At 32.6% G+C, this 20835-nt stretch overlaps 1 protein-coding gene across 1 annotated transcript in view; it reads left to right on the forward strand.

Annotated features, from left to right (window-relative positions):
• LOC125060297 (ATP-binding cassette sub-family G member 8) overlaps positions 1-20520 on the forward strand; it is a 58017-nt gene extending 37497 nt beyond the window's left edge. The window contains exons 2-18 of the mRNA XM_047665141.1: positions 3946-4011; positions 4835-4959; positions 5401-5532; positions 6040-6180; positions 6657-6801; positions 7278-7462; positions 8757-8907; positions 9416-9571; positions 10251-10442; positions 11101-11370; positions 11901-12018; positions 13710-13890; positions 16654-16777; positions 17030-17194; positions 17885-18005; positions 18203-18486; positions 19126-20520. Coding sequence (XP_047521097.1) covers positions 4844-4959; positions 5401-5532; positions 6040-6180; positions 6657-6801; positions 7278-7462; positions 8757-8907; positions 9416-9571; positions 10251-10442; positions 11101-11370; positions 11901-12018; positions 13710-13890; positions 16654-16777; positions 17030-17194; positions 17885-18005; positions 18203-18486; positions 19126-19386 — 2742 coding nt within the window. The 5' untranslated portion in view covers positions 3946-4011; positions 4835-4843 and the 3' untranslated portion in view covers positions 19387-20520. The remainder of the gene's footprint in view (positions 1-3945; positions 4012-4834; positions 4960-5400; positions 5533-6039; positions 6181-6656; positions 6802-7277; positions 7463-8756; positions 8908-9415; positions 9572-10250; positions 10443-11100; positions 11371-11900; positions 12019-13709; positions 13891-16653; positions 16778-17029; positions 17195-17884; positions 18006-18202; positions 18487-19125) is intronic.
• Positions 20521-20835: the final 315 nt, after the last annotated feature.

The raw sequence follows: 20835 nt of genomic DNA on the forward strand, positions 1-20835 counted from the left end.
TTGTGTAATGACCGGTTAACATACAACCGGAATAATTATTGCAAATTAGGTGAGGGTCTGCAAGTGACTTCCAATATTTGTATGCACATGGACTGAATTAAAAACTGGTTTTTGGTTACCGTCCATACGGTATATGTACATATATTATTTATACAAAGAACAAAACTAACAGATGCACTTGTACACGCTCTAAAGCTCAAATGGAAATGGGCCGGTCATATTGCTATAGCGCGGCCTAAAAGATGGAAACTAGAAATAACAAAATGGACTGCACCTACTGGAAAGAGATGTATAGGACGAAACAAGTTAAGATGTACAGGTGACATTATAGAACTAGCGGGGAAAAACTGGATGTTGCTCAAGCCAAAGAGAAATGGAAAAATTTGGAGGAGGCTTTTACACTAAAAGGGGCCATACAAAGACTAGACCACTAAAAAAGAAAAGAGGAATCTAACTTAAAATTTTCAGAACTTATACTGACACAACTAATACTAATATTAAGGAATGTAAACTAACCAATTGTTGTATGAATTTATTATTATTATGAGCTTTAATAATAATAATAATTAAACATATTATACGACCCGTTACCTCCTCTTTGTTCTGATCATAATGCAGTCGGGTTACAGAAGCTATTCAGGACGTGTCAAACAAATTTTTATAAGACATATTTGGCAGCGCTCAAGAGATTGTGACCTTAGGTACGAATTAGATTGTGAACACGTTATGGACTCTGGTCAACTTGGTCTTCGTGATCTCTTGCCATCAATCCTATTACCAGTTTATCAAGACTCCAATGTATAGCAATGCCGATAACACTTTTGTAATAGTGGAAACTAGATGTGTTGGTAGACTTATTTCCTCAAAATAACAACCGAATCCAAAGGCGTATCTTAAATTATGTACGCTTACCAATTAAGCGGTCACTTGTGATCTAAGCCGTATCCAGTTCAACGACTCTTCAACTAGTTGATGATCGCGACGTCTATATTGAAAGAGTATCTGTCTATATAAATCATTAATTCGTTGATTAAGAAATATATAAACCGTTGACTGAGAAGTGAATTTTTGAAATTAGGTGATTAATTATATAAAATTTATAATTAAAAATTGGTTATACATTAAAATTTGTGAATTTAATTTATTTCAACTTTCCTAGTATTGTGATGATACACAACTTCTTAATAAGGCAGTGTTTATTGCATTATACAATAAGAGAAACGCATACAAATCTTTATTTCTCATTTTATTGAAGAGTTCGCTGACGTAGGGTTGACATTTGTTGACAGAATCCAACTATACGTGTTTTAGTAATTATATTACTAAACCAACCATTACTTAACTTTACTTATTTTGAAAAGAGCCTCTTAAAATAAACCGAAATACAAAATCATCTTTAGTTTATAATGATCCAAAAACATTGAATTCAAAAGTATTTCATTATTGTTTTATATTAAAAAGTTTTTACTCATCTTTAAATAAAAATTGAATTGAAAAAATTATAAAAATTTAAATTTTACAATACTTTTAAAAAACAAAACGAGTTTATTCCTTTTAATACGTTACAAGACATATTCTAAATAGTTTATAACAACAATCAACAAAGGAGGATATTTTATTGGCTTGATTTATTTATTTATTAAATTATAAGTAATCTTACAGCTAACATACATACTATAAAACAAAAACACTTCGAAGCCAGCCAGAAAGCCAAAAAAGATTACATAGATAAACAATATATACGAAACAGAAAACAAATAAGTACCTACATTAATAGACAAAATTATATAAAGTAAACTGAAATTTAACATTTACAACAACAAATAATACTTTAATAAATTCTATACATTATACATTGAAATAAATAACTAACCTTAACATATAATAACTAAAATATATGATTAAAATATATTGGCTATTATATAATATTATATGGTTATTTATAATTCATACATAGCATTTAATTCTCCGTTTCAAGAGACAACCCTAGGAGGCATTCACCTACATTGATGATTTCATTTCTACAGTGACATGCTCATGGGATATTTGCTATAAACAATGAACGCGTCTCACACACTTGATCTTATTTTGTAAAAATGTCTAGTTCAAGGTGATTTACGATGTCATATTTTCATACTATTATTTGTGTATGGAATTTATTTAATACTTTTTAAGAAATTAGTCCCAATACCTTTAAGTCGTACGTAAGTTTTTCTATGGAATTCCATTTCATGATCTCTATTAAAAATTTAAAAATAATTACGTGTTTGCACACATAACACAATAAGTAAAATATTTTATAATAAATAATTAGTGTTAAACTCATAATTTTGTAAAATAATCAACAGGTTATATTATTTTTCTGACCTCAAAAAAAAAAATTAAATTATAATTATAGGTAAATAGAAATGACCGTTGATTTAATTTATGCAATGTTCAACAACAGTGAAATTAACAATAGGTCACAGACAAATTGTTCTGTTGACATATCCGATTATCCAGACAACATTTCACCATGCTTTGTAATTGAAGTGATTATATTCAGGCCATAGTTTATAGAACTTTATTACACTGATGGCATACGTCTTTTGTTTGTTGATGTCTCTTCACGATGTTTTACTTTACCGTACGAGTGATATATTCTTTATAATGATATAACTAGGACACTATATTTGATACAGTAAAAGCCTAACCTAATCTGTACATAAAATAATAACACTAGACTAATTATATAAAGAAAAACTATTTGTTTGTTTGCATTGAATATGCTTCAAAACTACACGACTGATTTTGATTTTTTTTACCATTTGTACCGTCAGTTATCCCTGATGAGCATGGGCTTTAGAATAGTTTCATAAAAGGACCGTAAGAAATTACGATAGGTGTGAAAATACCAATAAAAATTCCTAATGCCGCATTTAATACTTATAATACCGCGTTACTTTAATACATATATCGCGTTTACACACTCGTCCCTGGCACCTTGCTCACTACGGCTGAATGTAAAACTGGTATAAATCACATACGCTGCTACCTATTGAGCAAAGGATTGTTTTCTATGGTTGTGGTATCTGGCAGAATGACCAGCCCTGTTGGACACGTCTGCTCCACAGCATAATGCTGAGGCGGTTACAACCACAACACACACACTTAAAATGTAATATATTCCTTAAAAAAATTGTTCTTTTTCTTTCTTTTTTATTATTATGTTATGTCTATGTCAAAGTGTTTCGCAGTTTCACTGTGTTTTATAGAACACATCAACCTACAAGTCTGTCATACGATATGTCTAACAGAAAAATATTCTTTGACGACTCATTGGTCTAGTGGTTAGTACCCCTGACTAAGAACCCATGGGTCCCGGGTTCGATCCCCGGCTGAGACGAACATCGATGTGAGGAGCATTTGGAGTTGTGCTTAGGTCTTGGGTATTTAAATATGTATTTATATGTCTATCTATCTATAAGATGTATGTATATCTGTTGCCTAGTACCCATAACCCAAGCTTCACCAGCTTAGCATGGGACTACGTCAATTGGTGTGAATTGTCTTTAAAAAAAAAATTCTCTTTGCAATTAAAAGTCTATTGACCGTCATAAGCTTTGGGCTATAGAACATCTTGCTGCGCACGAATTAATGCGGGGAGCACAGCTAGTCATATTTATTAAATCTATCTAAAAAAAGTTTAGTCCCTTGGCCAATTACCCTTAATGTTGGCCTTCCTCGCCATATTGCGATACTATTAACGATTTGATGGTTAATATTCGTGTAACCAATTCGACAACACAATTTCATTCGAGTTAGTAATCATAACTAAGAAACACAGTTTCAACAACAACAAGAGTTTCAACTTATTTATAATAACGGCTAACTATAGCTAATTTACTTCAATTCATTTGTTTCTTTGGCTATTATGTCGTCTAACAAAATGTTTCATTGTTGCAGATGCTATAGCGAAGAGTGGAAAATGAAGATTCCGAAATCGTTCAACCAGCTGTTGGGATGACAAAGGTAAATTAAAACAGATTTTAACACACCTTTTAATAGAAGATTCAGAAATGTAAATCTTGCATTACCTGAAATATTAACGAGTATTTAGTACAAACTACAAACTCAAAAGAACAAATAACGACTCGAGAAGTTACGACTCGTATTTTAGTGATAGAAAGGACTAAGTGCAAATTAAAAAAAATAAATATGTCAGTGGCGCTAGACCCTATTTTGGTCTGGGCCTCAGATTTCTTTATCTGTTTCATGATCATTCGTTAATCTAATAGGCAAGTAGGTGATCCTGTGCCTGGCACACGCCGTCGTCACTTTTCTTCACGATGTATTCCTTCACCGTTCGAGCGAATGTTAAATGCGCACATAGACAGAAAGTCTATTAGTGCACGGCCGGGGATTGAACCCCTGCTTGCATTCAATATTCACATAAGGAGAGAGCTTGTAGTTTATTGTTTATCAATGAATGCCAAATCGTAAAATAACTGCTTTACTACTGATTTGAGCGCCTCCGCAGCTGTGAAAACCGCTGTGTGAGTTCGAAAAAGTGAGTTACAGAATCGCAAGGCTGCTTTCTAAGTGCAAATTAAGTGAATCAAAATCTAATATATTTTTAATATTTTGTACCTAGTGTAATGTAGCAGCATTTGTGATCTGATTGTAATACCTAATTGCCTAGTATACTTGAATAAAACTTATGTCGATGAATAAATAGCATTTTTATGATGAATCTTTACGTGAAATCTAGACGCAGAATACATTTATCATATATACTTTTGTCTCATTTGAGTCTAGCAATACCAGTAAAATTTATATGTTACATTGTTCCTAGTGAGAAAAAATGTCGCAGACACTGGGTATGGGTGGTGAGAGGCGGTATTCGGTGCCCTCCAACCCAATGCTGCACGACCCTCGCGGCATGCACTCCGAGGACTTGCACGCCTGGTCTATTTACAGGTAAGTGGATTGTCAAAAAGGACGCTAGACTATTGACATTAAACCAGGCGAATTTGTATGTAAATAGCTGAATATAAAATTGTGATAAGCACGGTATACCAGCAGCGCTCTAAGCTCTTAGGTCTGGGGTGTCTGTGTTTCGAATCTACGACCTCCGGGATGAGAGTCGAACGCCAACACAGCACAACAGGCGCAGATTAGCGAGATATATTTTGGAAATCACGGTGATTGTGACTGACGGGCAACACTGAATATTGGTGCCTTCCAAACTACTGACATAGAAACATTTCCATTAAAAATTCATATCTAAAGTATATTAATTAGATTATTAATTGGAACATTGTTTTGTATCATTTATGTTTTCAAATAACCACATTTATTTGAAATTCGTTAGACTATATAAGTTTAAGATTCATTCATTGAATAAATAATATTTTTCAGGCAAAACCTAAATTCCGACTTTACTGACAGCGCCCTCGGTAGCACGGACAAAAGTCCGCTACCTTATGGAAACTTCCAGCTTCGTGATACGACTGTACAGTCAATATTGTCCCACCCAAGATATGGACCAAAGTAAGCGAATAAATTTTTTTTTTTTTTTTCATTTTAAAATGTGGGTGCAATTGGCGGCCGTATCTAATAATCTCTTCCAGGAAACCAGTTTTGTTAGAATTTTTTGATTATAATTTTCATATATTTAATTAAATGTGCTTATGATACAACAGTGCAGCCTTATGTTTTTCGTTTAAGCTGACAAATGATTATTGATACATAGTACCTAATAATAATAATAAAACATTCATAAATTGAAACAAATTTAAAAAGTTTGGTCCCTGTGGCAGTGTAGGTACCTTTAACGCTGGCAGCATTTCCTTGCTGTATAGCAATACTTATTAGTTGGGCGAGGAAAGCACCAGCTCTGGGGTCACCAGTACCTTACATAAACATATTAAACGCGTCCAAATGTTTAGTAGAGTAAAAGGTTTTACTAATTAAGGCTTTTTGATGAGCAAAGGTCATATAAAAATATACATAGTCATATAAAATAACAATTATAAACAAATTGATTAATGGTTTCAGATCAGCACTGGGTTCCAATATGTACACTTACCTCAAGTTCGGCCTACCGCGCGTATTCCCACCAAATCATAACGGATCACAGCGTTCTGGAACGCCAAAACCAAAAACCTCAATTGGGAGTGGAATGAAATCTGTTCCCAGGTATAGTCTCATAAAATATGTATTTTTTTTTTTTCGTTTACGAATGGTTTTTCGGGAGAAATCTGACCAAATTGTATCGAGAGTAATTAATGTAAATTAATTATGTCTAAATATTGTATGCCTTTCTTAAAAAGTGCTTCAACATACTTTTATATAATTCCACCCGTATCACCACAACTGAGAATTTTAAGGCAGTTTTTGCCACGATCACCACTATGTGGAACCAGCTGCTCACTTACTCGATCGACTATCGACTTAGAAAAGAGCGTAAAAGGCCGGCAACGCACTAGCGAGCCTTCTGGCAACGTGAGTGCCCATGGGTGGGCGGTAGCACTTATCATCAGGTGAGCCTCCTGCCCGTTTGCCTTCTGTTACATTAAATAAAACTGAGTAAGAGTTGAATTTCTTCCGAAATTCCTGGGCCTGCCCTGCTGAATGTCTACGGATAGCAAAAGTTATTTTTAACTCTCATTTAGGATCCAGAGACAAAGCAGAGGCGTGAGAGAAACGTCATCTGGTTATGACAGTTCAGACAACGAAACCTCAACCAATTATAAATACAATCGGAAATACCGCTCGGATCCAGACTTCCGGTTACAGAATATGCAACAGTCTTATCAGGTTAGTTAGTATATTTTATTACAATTTTCTCGGAAACTCAAGAATCAATTAAAGAATTTTCTCAAGGACCAAATTTCATGTTTTTTTTTGGTTTTCGTAGTATGAATGGTTTGAGTGGTTTGAATTGAGAATTCAGTGGTTTTTAGGTTTTACCACACATTTTTGAAGGGATAGAAATTTATAGAATGTTCGTCGAGGTCTATTCCAAATAAGGGTCCAAGTTTTACGAAAATAAGTTCAGTAGTTTTTAAGTCCACGCACCTCTGGAGGGAAGAGACAAACATTTACCTATAAAGTATATAAAATAATAAAATTTTGTGATTATGTACACAAATTTCTCCAAAACTATATAGAAAGTTACAACTAAGGGTCAAAATTTCACGAGAATCAGTTTAGTAGTTTTTATGTAATTAACATTTCTGCAAATATATAAATAAAATATTGAAAGCATATTTAAAATATAAAATTATTGACAGCATGCCACTGGAGTGCCATTAGTCGCGATGCATCAAGCTGGTATAAGAGAATCGCAATGGGGGACTTCGAAGCATAAATCAGTGAGTGAAGCGAACCTGCTGGGTATTGATGCGCGTACGCATCGCTCTTATACAAATAGACGGAACAGCGTCGCTGATTTTGTACCAGATAATGATCATCAGAGGTAATATATTTTTTATATGTTAATATTATTCCAAGAATAAAAAGAAATGTGTCCGAGGCAAACAATTTAATTGTTGATAATTAAATTGATAATTAGTAATAAATAAATATAGTAATCAGACATATTATAATATGTCTGATTACTAGTCATTTAAGTTTAAGATATTTTAAGGAAAATATTTGTCTATATGACAGTGACAACACTAGAATTTTTTTTGTTCAAAACATATTTATGTTCAGGTAATTATAGGTCGGTTATCGAAAGCTGGCGCGTTCACAGTACACTCACTAATGCAATTTCACTATAAAATGTTTAAAAATATGACTTTTTTGCCAAGCTATATATTTTAGTCTACTCTGGTTTTAGTAAGGTTGGGTGGGTTGTAAATAAATAAAAATGTGTCAAATACATATAAATATTATGTGCATACGAGGGTGGATCCAAAAGTTCTAAGCCCGACCAAGAACGTATAAGAGTAGTTTATGTAAATAATTTTTCATTTTTCGACATAAGCTCCATCTAGCTCAACACACTTCACTTTTACTTCACTAACTATTATTTCAATACTCCTCTTAGAAACCCCAGTCGCATCTGATGTCAAATTAAATATAAAATTTTTTCATTAAACTGTTTTTATTAAGATGCTTAAATAATTAAAAATATTGTGCACCATTTCACGAGATTGCCCTGGTAATGTTTGAAAAAAGATCAACATGTATAAAATAATAATAATATAAAACAGTAAAGATCAACATAGACAGTAGCAAAAGAAAAACAATAACTGTCTCTTTTATACTCATAAGCTTGACCGAGCGCGAGAGAGACGGACAGTCTTTACGTGATGTATTTGTGATTGTATTTCAGTTTGACATCACGACTCGCGCTTATTCACAGACACTACACAAGCACAAAGTGTAAATGTGTTGAAGCCGCCAGCTTTAGATAACATACCTATACACAGTAGTAAAATCTAAATAGCTAAATAATTCCAAAAGAAATGCTGGGTTTCTTTTGGAAGTATTACTGTAACAAAAAACTCCATAAGTCCCCCGTCAGTACTTAAGTATTATTTGTGTTAAACATTAACATTATCTGTGTAACAATATAGTACAAAAAGTAATCTACATTCCAAGAAATTTATAAAATAATATTTAACCATATAAATAGATTTTTTTTCCGTAATTTGCCGTTACGCAATGATTCTGTGAATTACGTTTTAATGATCACGCGCTGCACTCATTAGCACATACACAAAAATGCTTATTGAGTTTAATTAAAAAAGATTTTCTTTTAGCTATTTGATGCCAGCCTCACATCTGGGAGGTCGTATGTCGAAGGCCGGAAGCCATATGTCTGTAGCTCACTCCCGGAAGCATTCCACACTTAGGCCTGGAGACCATCTTGATGGCTATACCCACTCCGCGTATATATACCCTAATTATTATGTAAGTATATTTAATTTTTTAAACCGAAAGGTTTTAGTTTTCTACTTTAATTATTGTTTTTTGACTGAGACAAATAATTAAATATTATAATCTAGCCTGTTTGTGAATGGTTAAACCAATTATTAGCCAAAATTGTGAAAATTAGTTTTCAATATAAGTTAAGAAATATATAAAAATCAGAATTGAAACTCTCGTGAACATGTATTTTCTAATAATTTTGTTCAATTCGAAACATTACTAGTTTATTAACAGCCCGCATAGTCACTTGGTACTTCGATAACGTCGCCACGTTTTTTAATTATACATTTCCATTGAAATGCGTTGTTTGCCGAAGACTCAATATTTTACTATCTAATAAATTATGGTTGTACGCTGGTAAAATAATAATTCTAAAATCAAAACTGTAATTGTCATTTAATAAATATTCCGTAATTAAAATAATTTTACGCTTTTATAGTCTTTGTCCACTATTAACGCCTACATTGTAATAAATACATCACTATTTTAGGTAAACAGTTTAGAAATAACGTCACCCGAAAACAAATCGACCCTGCTTGTCTCAGGGTTGAGTTTCGAGGTAAAGTCTGGAGAGATATTGGCGGTTTTGGCGACTTCTCAGTGCGAGGCCACTGGGCTCTTGGACGTTTTGGCTGGCGCTAGAAAGGTATGAACATTATTTAAGGACAGCATATTAATTAATTAATAGTGATCGTGTTTTTATTCGCACTATAAAGTACTCTGATACTGCTAAGCGTTTCTTACTATATTATTATGATATTTTGTTTCTATATGTATTGAGAAATAACAACTGAATGTCCTCTTACGCCTAATTATTTTACTTGTAATTGTATTTATAAACGATGCTTAATAGCATCTATGCAAAATCTCTATATTTTAAGTAGCTAAGTATGCTTTTACTGAATTATTTGTATGCTTTTTGTTATGGTTTTGATTATTTTGATAAGTAGAGGTGTTAAAATTATTATCAAAATAATAAATCTTTAATATGCTAATTGTGACATCTGTTGGCAATTGTTTGGAACTCTCATAAATATTAGTCTGTTGTCTGTGTATTGAGAAAATAAATTTAGTCTTTGAACAACCTCCAAGCGTATTTTAACATTTTCTAGCTTATAAAAACAATTTACAAGCGAGAACGGTGCCGTTGCATTCAACAATGGTGACTCAAAATTTTCGATTGAATAAATAATAGGAATTACATTTAATTTTTTTTTCATTTATATTCAAAATTGCATTGTTATACCTATTTAATTATTTTGTTTCAATTTAAGAAACCCACGAAAATTACACACTAAAATCCTGTTATTTACAATAATTTTCAGAAACTAACGGGTGACATAGTCTTAAATGGTCAGCCAGTTGCGTCTTCAACTCTTCGGAAAGTAGCAGCATATGTCCGTAAAGACACGTCCCTATGTCCCTCTATGACTGTGGAACACACTCTACGGTTCCATGCCACCTTGCGCACGCCCAGACATAATATGAACCAGGTCAAAATGGATGATCGAGATCGGGTAAGAGATTTTAGCAATATGGAACAGTGTTGGTCTAGTGGCTTCAGCGTGCGACTCTCTTACCTGATGTCGTAGGTTCGATCTCCGGCTGTGCAGCAATGGACTTTCTTTCAGATCAAACAGATTCAGAAATTTGAGGCCAAGACCTAAAGAGGTTCTAGCGCTACTGAATTATTCATTTTATTTTAGCAATATAGAAATCAAAAATTATCAAAAGAAGAAGTTTAGTAATATTAGTTGCTTAAAATATAATAAATTATATTTATTCAAATAATAATAGAAGATATTTACCAAAGAACTTAAAAATTGTCATTTCAATAGCCGATGAAACGTTGATGTTTTCTGTTATTAGTATTTCAAAGCTCCAACACTAAACTCTAGTTGGTTCCGGATCGAAGGACCAAAAAAATACCAAAAGATAATTTACTAAAAACTAATTAACTCTATATGGTACCTACCAAAGAGAGAGTACGCTTGTACATGTCAACTAACATTCCGATATAATTGCGGTCAACGCGCAATCTAATGGTCAATTTTGTACGTAAAGTTGGTGAGATGTGGTCTAAACTTAGTTATATATTTTTGGTAGTTAAATTTATCATTACTAAAGTCACACTAAAACACCTATAAAAAATATCTAGATCTAAATTTCTTCCAGATAAACCTCCTGATCGAAGAGCTAGGATTGGAGCAAGTAAGAGATACAAACGTATCACGTCTAACTCGTTCTGAAGTCCGCCGTCTGAATGTCGCGTGTCAGCTCTTACTTGACATGGCGATATTAATTTTGGACCAACCCACCAAGGAAATGGATATATTCGACACGTTCTTCCTCGTTGAGTATTTGAGGAATTGGGCTAGTACCGGTCGTGTCGTTATTATGTCGTTACACCCTCCTACATATGAGATCTTCGCTATGTTGACTAAGGTATGTTTAACGTTTTTAATTGTTTAACCGTGTTAGAATGTTAGTTCAATCAGCATTTTTGTGTTGTGTACGGAAAAAGTGCACAATAATTAATTTAGGAAAACTTTTATATTTATGGAGGTAAAAATTTATGTAAAACCAAAGTATTTATTTATCACTTCAAATCGAAATGTATTTATTCATATGGGTAACCATGCATGCCTTAATAAAATTAAAATAATATGAGCGCTACAATAATAGAAGAGATTTCAGGATTAACAATAATTATTTTGGGAAATCTATCCGTAATATTAAGGAATTAGTAATACATACGATTCTCGAATCTGAGGTCGTGTGTTTAAAGCCCGACTGTGAATCAAAGTCTTTCTATGTACTGAATTGACATTCATTGGTGCTTTAAAGAAAACAAACTTTTAAATAAAAATGGTAGTTGCAACTCGTGCTAGGCCTGCGTGGTTATTATGGTAGTTTGCCGTCTAGGCTAATTAACTTTGAATATCAAATAATGATTTAAAAAATTTAATATGTAGGTGGTGTTAATATCAGCTGGTCGCACGATGTTCAGCGGTTACAGAAGAGACATGTTGCCATATTTCGCCTCAATAGATTATCCTTGTCCTGCCTTCAAAAACCCCTCGGACTACTACTGTAAGTGTACTTTCCCGCATTAAATTTAAGACAAAATTATATGTTCAGTGTTCAAAATATATAGGTCATTTGTATGAAATTCCGTTGCTTTCATATACTTCAGATTATTAAGAACTAGCTGCCCCCGCGAACTTCTCTTCGCTGTAATATGTTTTTACTTACCGTTTACTAGACACATAGAGACTGTTCGCTTTTCCGGAATAAAAATCTAAGTACCTACTAAATAAAACTGAACTTTTCAATTGTTCTTTTATATTTTTCAACATTTTCTCTGCATAAAACCAATCACAGAGTTCAAGGAATAAATACTCGAATATGTCATATAACATATTTGCGAATTATTTTTATTGATATACATAGATAGATATGAATTAAAAAAAATAACTGTAGTTCACATTTACTTTAGGATTTACTAGTCATTGGACCATAATATACACAATATGCATTGATATATAAAAAACCCAAGATGCACAATCAACGTCTAAAAAACGTCCTCAAAAAATGAGCGCAACATTCTAAATTGTGCACTCATTTCAAATAGTCTCGCGTCTAATAAGTGGAGTCGATGTTATTTATTTGTGTTTTTTTTTATAAATAAATTTATGTACTTTTGAACTTTTTTGTGTGTAGTTTTTGACAAATATATTTACTAACAAATTATTTTTTTAATTTAAAGAAAAAACTTTTTAACCGGATTAAAGTTATGTATTATTATAAATTTCCAACTATTTAACATCCAACACCTTTTGTCTTCAGTCACCGTGACCACGGACGCTGTAAAGCACCCGAAAAGTCGGATAAATTTAAAATTATGTTAAATAGTTGTAAATAAAAAAGTAATGTTCGACTCCACTCAATACCTTGTCCTACCGACCACGGTCGGTCGTAAAATTTTATTGCTTTAAGTACGTATACACTGCGTTGTAATAACAACTTTAAGCAATTCGCGTAAGGTTGATTTTGCAATAATATATGCTTGTAACATATACTGTTATAGACATACTGTTATAGAAAATGACAGAAATAGTGTTTCGGGACACTTTCGAGCGTTACTTTTATTCGAGACTGTGCATCTTGGGTTTTTTATATATCAATGACAATATGTTATAAATGTATAAATAGGTGATTTATGTCAAATATTGACTGCGAAACTGTCTAAAGAAAAGTCCATACAAACATTGCATTTTCATATTCATTTTATTCGCTTAAATGAAATATTTATTAACCTTCTTAGTAACTAATAATTTAATTGATACATTGGACGTGGCATTACCTGTAAGAATACCACTTTTATCTTATAAATCATACACTTAAATTAGTTTAAAATGTATAATGTTTTTACGTTACACATATTAATTTATTTGTTTATTTATACATAGCACAATACACAGATGTGTTTAAAAATTTAAAATTATTGCAATGTAATCATTAAAATATATATTAAATTTACCACTGACATGACTGACTTGCATTATGTACTATAAATTACACACTCACTCCGCTCTAGAACCCAAAATGAAAAAAAAATTTAGGTTACTTTTATTTATGTAAACCTTACATGCAAAAGTAAACATACAACAGAGATAACAGGAGGCATGGTCGCTGATAAACGATCTCTTCCATACGTGTGATTTTTTAAATTTAATTAGTATTATGATAAAAATAATGATTATAACATTCCAATATTTCAGTGGACCTCGTAACTTTAGACGACCTATCAGCAGCCGCCATGCTGGAGTCATCAGGTCGAATTGAGGCTTTGGCTGGAGTATTTGCAGGCGCTCATTCTGCCCCAGAACCACCAGCACCTGTTCCTCTACCAGCACCCGTCTCACGTGCCAATGTTGCCGTCCAAGCATTCGCTTTACTTGAGTAAGTTATTTAATTAATTTAAATAAAAAAGAGTATCAACAAAGAATACTGTTAACTAATAATATAATACAGGTAAAAACATATCTTAAAAATACAATATATAATTGTCAAAAATAATACCTATTAAAAGTCGATCTGTACTTAAAGTTAAGAAAAGCCAAAGTCAAATCATTTATTTCAATTAGACCACCTAATAGTACGGGAGGTAGCAACGTTTTCGAGAAAGAATTTCAGGTCAGCTGATTTTGTGATATGTCTTCCTTCTTGCACTTCCGGTTAGAGTCTGGGCAATCTGGCTGGCGGTAGCGGTTGCGTTCATTAGTGCGCATCCTATCTGTCCAGGTAATAATCCTGGATTTTAAAAGCATTTTAAGAAGCGTAATTTTTGATTTTTCCTTTTTAAATACGTCTACCTGACATACTTTTTTTATTGCCAGACATTTTTCACGTTGCTAACTATGTGCCAGACGCGATTTTAAGTTTTATTTTTATAAAAATTTCAAAGCATTTTAGAATGTCTGTAATTTTAATATTATGTTATTTAAATATAAGGAAAACTGAAAATGAATTTGCCAGACATTAATTCGGTTGTTAAGTCTTGAATTAAAATGATAAAGTTTTGCAGTATGATGAAGCATTGCATTTTAAGAAGCGTAATTTTTGATTTTTCCTTTTTAAATACGTCTACCTGACATACTTTTTTTATTGCCAGACATTTTTCACGTTGCTAACTATGTGCCAGACGCGATTTTAAGTTTTATTTTTATGAAAATTTCAAAGCATTTTAGAATGTCTGTAATTTTAATATTATGTTATTTAAATATAAGGAAAACTGAAAATGAATTTGCCAGACATTAATTCGGTTGTTAAGTCTTGAATTAAAATGATAAAGTTTTGCAGTATGATGAAGCATTGCATTTTAAGAAGCGTAATTTTTGATTTTTCCTTTTTAAATACGTCTACCTGACATACTTTTTTTATTGCCAGACATTTTTCACGTTTCTAACTATGTGCCAGACGCGATTTTAAGTTTTATTTTTATAAAAATTTCAAAGCATTTTAGAATGTCTGTAATTTTAATATTATGTTATTTAAATATAAGGAAAACTGAAAATGAATTTGCCAGACATTAATTCGGTTGTTAAGTCTTGAATTAAAATGATAAAGTTTTGCAGTATGATGAAGCATTGCATTTTAAGAAGCGTAATTTTTGATTTTTCCTTTTTAAATACGTCTACCTGACATACTTTTTTTATTGCCAGACATTTTTCACGTTGCTAACTATGTGCCAGACGCGATTTTAAGTTTTATTTTTATGAAAATTTCAAAGCATTTTAGAATGTCTGTAATTTTAATATTATGTTATTTAAATATAAGGAAAACTGAAAATGAATTTGCCAGACATTAATTCGGTTGTTAAGTCTTGAATTAAAATGATAAAGTTTTGCAGTATGATGAAGCATTGCATTTTAAGAAGCGTAATTTTTTATTTTTCCTTTTTAAATACGTCTACCTGACATACTTTTTTTATTGCCAGACATTTTTCACGTTGCATGAATTATTCATAACTTACATTTAGTAATTAGGACAATTTAAATAAAGTGTTGATTATTAATTTTAATCTAATTTTATATTCCTTTTTATGCTCGTACTACAAGCATTATACTGCAATACTTTTTATTTTAATTCAAGGCTTAGCAATCGAATTAATGTCTGGCAAATTCATTTTCAGTTTTTCTTATATTTAAATAACATAATATTAAAATTACAGACATTCTAAAATGCTTTGAAATTTTCATAAAAATAAAACTTAAAATCGCGTCTGGCACATAGTTAGCAACGTGAAAAATGTCTGGCAATAAAAAAAGTATGTCAGGTAGACGTATTTAAAAAGGAAAAATCAAAAATTACGCTTCTTAAAATGCAATGCTTCATCATACTGCAAAACTTTATCATTTTAATTCAAGACAACAACCGAATTAATGTCTGGCAAATTCATTTTCAGTTTTCCTTATATTTAAATAACATAATATTAAAATTACAGACATTCTAAAATACTTTGAAATTTTTATAAAAATAAAACTTAAAATCGCGTCTGGCACATAGTTAGCAACGTGAAAAATGTCTGGCAATAAAAAAAGTATGTCAGGTAGACGTATTTAAAAACGAAAAATTAAAAATTACGCTTCTTAAAATGCTTTTAAAATCCAGGATTTTTACCTGGACAGATAGGATGCGCACTAATGAACGCAACCACTACCGCCAGCCAGATTGCCCAGTCTCTAACCGGAAGTGCAAGAAGGAAGACATATCACAAAATCAGCTGACCTAAAATTCTTTTTTTTCAAACGTTGCTACCTCCCGTACTATAAAATGGCACACGTCAAATAAAAAATAAAGATGATCCTAGTTGCCCCTTTCAAAAGGTAGTTTCGTGTGAAGAAGAATGGGCAAGAAACTCCACACTTACTATTTTAAAATAGGTTTTACAATATTTTGTATACTATATATATTTTGTATTAGTTAAATAATTATATGTGAAGACAATGTAATCCTAGAATATAACTACTATACTAAAATAGGCACAAAGTATTACTTGAAATTGTGATAAACAAATTGATCTTACTATAGTATAACTAAGTAAGTTTAACCATGAAAAATTCTAGATTAAATATTTCAGTCTAAAAGAATTGAACCCTGTAGTGCCAGTACTAAGCAATCATAATATTTAATTAATAAAAAAAATTGGTTACGTTATTTCAGAAAAACGATGTTATATACGCAAATGACAACGCTATCTAATGTCATCACTCGAGTGCTCATTGCCGCTGTCATGTCACTCATAATTGGCACTATCTTCTGGGATCTACCTTCCACAGATCCAAAGGTAAGAAACCTCTTATTATCTTATCTTTCTACTGTATTTATTTCTACTGTGTCTATTATTCTTTTTCGTAAGATATCTTTAGAATACTTAAAAAACAAGTTAAGGAATTACAATAGTTAAGTAAGCCCTCATAACTTTGATTAATTTAATTCTTAGGGTAGAAAACCTACAAACAATACGCTTAGTTATTGTCATTCAATAAGCAAATTCTGTTTTCTTTTCTAGTTTCTTTAATATAAATTAATATTACAGCTCACCCAAAATGACCGTGTAGGATTCCACTACGCAACAATGTGTATAGCTGCATGGCCCATAATTCTATGGATGAGTGCTAGAGAAGCAAGTTCTATGCGGCGCTATGTCGAACGAGATATCGCTGTAGGCCTGTATTCTAGGACCATGTTTATTTTTTTCGATGTGGGTATAATGTTTAAAATTTATTTAATATTTCAATTATGTATCTAGAAAACTAACTACGTACTACAGACTACAAACCAGCTTATACATATTCTATGTTTAATGGGTGCTTTAAATTATGTAATGTTTCATTTTGACGTGACGTCTAATAAATCGATGAATGCCGGCTGCACGCACGATAAAGCATGACTCATTGTCCCGTTACGCTCATTGTACGGTTGACTTTTACTTTTGACGTGACAATGTCTTATAATTCGATGGAGCCGGCTGCACGCACGAAAAAACATGACTCACGCGGCGTTACCTCGCTCTGAGGCGTTCCATTTAAGTCTTGAAGTGCAAGCGAGAGCGCGGAACGAGCGACAAAGAGGCATAATCGGCCTCCGCGTTCGACATCTGTCTCTCTCCTACTTGAGTGAGCGATGCGTCCGCGGGGACAGCTGCTATACAATAATACATTTACATGTTTTCGTCAAGTATAAAATTAAAATTTTCTTTTGAAAAATGCAGCCATTCCATCCGTATTTTCTTATGACGTTGTCACGTTCAACTATCGTCAGTAAACCGACTTTACAGTTTACAGACAACCGATTTTTTTATACATGTATTTTAACTGCATTTCTCTATTTTATCTAAAGGATAATAATAGAACTAACAAATAAAATAAATAATTGAAAATTTTGCTTTTAGCAATTTTTAGAGCTCTGGTCAGCGATACTAACATGGCTGGCGTATTTGGTGCCAAGCTACGCGATGTCAGGATTGTATGCGCAAGCGCCGGGCACATTCGACGGGTTCTACGGTTATTTAGGTATTTCATTAACTCATTTATTATAAGATTACTTCATTCATTTATTTGTTTATTTGTCCGCATTTAACATTTGCTCGTACGGTGATCAAATACTTGTCAATAAAATAAAAATGATCATAGAAACAAATACCATCTTATTCTGAGACCCATAAAGGGTTGTAGCGCCTATTTTTATTGAATAACGCCACACTTTACAGGTTACACGGTGCTATATCTAATAAGCATACAAATGCTATGTCGTGCGTCAGTCTTCGTGATACCGATGGAGAAGACAGCTTCCATCATCTCCGGTTTCTGCCTATTGCTGAGTACCCTGGTCTGTGGAGTTACCCTGCATGAGCAGGACCTGACGATGTTCACAAAGTGGCTGGAGTACGTGTCTCCAGCAAAATGGGTGCTACCTGAAGTTCTAAGGAGGGAGCTGAGCGAAACTGCTTTGAGAAGTAGCATCAGCAAGGATCTTAGGTGTAATAATAAACAGGTAAGTCTATATTATATTAATAAAATAAACAGATTTGAAATAATGAAGCGGAAAATATTTATAAGCACCAATATTTTTCATGTATGACACATTTCGTAAGTGTATGTTTGTCCACAAATTTTTTGTCAACTAAAAGTCATCAATATCAGTTCAGTAGTTTTTCGCAACCATTTTTATGTCGCGACCCACGAAAGGTAGGTAAGTTTAAGGTAAAACAGTCTTGCGGCTCGGTCACTGTTAAATTATAATTTAGTTTTAAACACTTCACTATAATTATTCATTCCTATAATAAACGAATCTTTTGTACCTATAAGTATGTTGTATTTTACCATTTTTCAACAGACTGCGACCCCCTTTTATACCAAACCCCACTAAATCGAACCCCCTTTAGGGTCGCTAACCCCCAAAACGATGTAATAAAGATAGTATAGTAGTGTGAACTCAGTTTCCGCAGACGCACATTTAGTCCGTTGTACGTAAAGTCCTAGCTAAGTTTTCTGAGCACTTTGTTGCACGGAGCGACCTCACTACTCCGAGGATTATTTTATAGGGGTTATGTTTAATATAGGTATTTCTTGCCTTTTCAGTTGACGCGTATTTAGTAAAAAGTATCCATTGTAACGTAAAAATTCTTTTCAGAAACAACGTCTCGACATAGTTGTTTATTCTCCGCCCTGTCCACCCCCAAATGGCACTCAAGTACTGGCGAACTATGGCTATTTGCGGACAAATCGACTATGGGAGGAGACCGAAGACAGTTTTCTTATATCATTAGCAGTTTTCTATGCCGTTTTCGCTCTAGTCGCTATTATTGCATTTGTTTTTGATTGCACTAAGTATGCGAAATCTAAAGATAGATCTGCGTTGAAAGGTCACAAAGTTACGGTAAACACACCGTGAATAATAAAATTTTATCTTGAATAATGGATATTACGAAAATTGGAGTTAAACAAATGAATTCATAATTTATCGGATACATTGATGTTATTAAATTTAAATAGAAATTAATTTATGATATAGTTGTAAATTACATAAAACGATTCCAAAATTATGATTGCTATAAATTTGTCATTAAATGCAACTAATCTATAAAAAAATATTTGTGTATAAATAATGCACGAAGACACAATTCACGAAATTTTGGAATCAAATCTCTGTTACACCTGTATTAGATTATTGGGTCTGTACTTAACGATTTTTCGTCGAATTTTAAATCCAAATGGTTGTAAGATGGTGCCCGTTCTTTCTGGTGCTTTTTGGTTATGAAGTACTTTTTTATTTTTATTATATTTGTACCAGACGTAAGTCTACTTTAGATATTTTTAGTGTTTAATCTCAAAACGTCTCATTATAAAGTTATAGAAAGTTTGTGTGAAAGGGACAGTACTACATTTTACCAATGAAAGCAAAGCGTTCTACAAGAATTTTAAATAATTATTTTTACGACAATCACTTCATAGCTTTATTCCCTCTAAAAAAATTATCCTTTATAATGTGTCTACATTAAACTTTTTCTCATCTTCCTTTTACTATATACTACCCATTATTATATGAGCTGTCGTAAATATATAGAAATCGGCACCTCAACTGTCCCGTTACACTGTAAAACTAATAATAATTTCAATACTTTTTCATTTATATAAATGATAATCTTTCAACAACCGTGCCGCTCATATCGCAAATTGGTATTACGTAGTTCGTTGGCTATTGAAAGATACAGAGTAGGCTTACTGGTATAACCTTTTATTATACTTTAGTTTAGTGTTTTAGCGTGATCTATGTACAAATATTAGCAAATGTGAAGGCTGAAATTCGTCTTCCGTCCATATCTACTTAAATTTTAATTAAATTAAGTGTATAAAATTGTATATTTTATTTGTATTATTAGCATTGTGTTGGTAAAAATTTTCACTGCCGTTTCAATGCTTTATTCTTTATAGACATCTCTCAATTTAAACTTATATTTCAGAGAGACTGGTTTAGGGAGCGTTCAAGTATTACGTAACGAATTTAAGGGGGGGGGGTCATCTTGTAAAACGTTACGATGCGGGGCGGGGATTGAATTACGCGTTATTGTTAATATTATTGTCGACTTACACCGCATAATAGTAACTTTTACGTATAAAGAGTCACTAGGTGGTCACGAAACGTTTTACTATAATTGGGTACAGTACTGAACTTGTGTACAGAAACACGTTACGGCACATTTTAGGGGGGGGGGGGGGGGTCAATAATCTCCAAAAATTGCGTTACGTAATACTTGAACGCTCCCTTATAAGGGAGCTATGTATTTATAATAAAAGCCATAATGTAGAAAAATTAATTTTACGTTACCCATTCGAATTTGTA

This window comes from Pieris napi, chromosome 21, assembly GCF_905475465.1.
Source record: "Pieris napi chromosome 21, ilPieNapi1.2, whole genome shotgun sequence".
Taxonomy (NCBI): Eukaryota; Metazoa; Arthropoda; class Insecta; order Lepidoptera; family Pieridae; genus Pieris; species Pieris napi.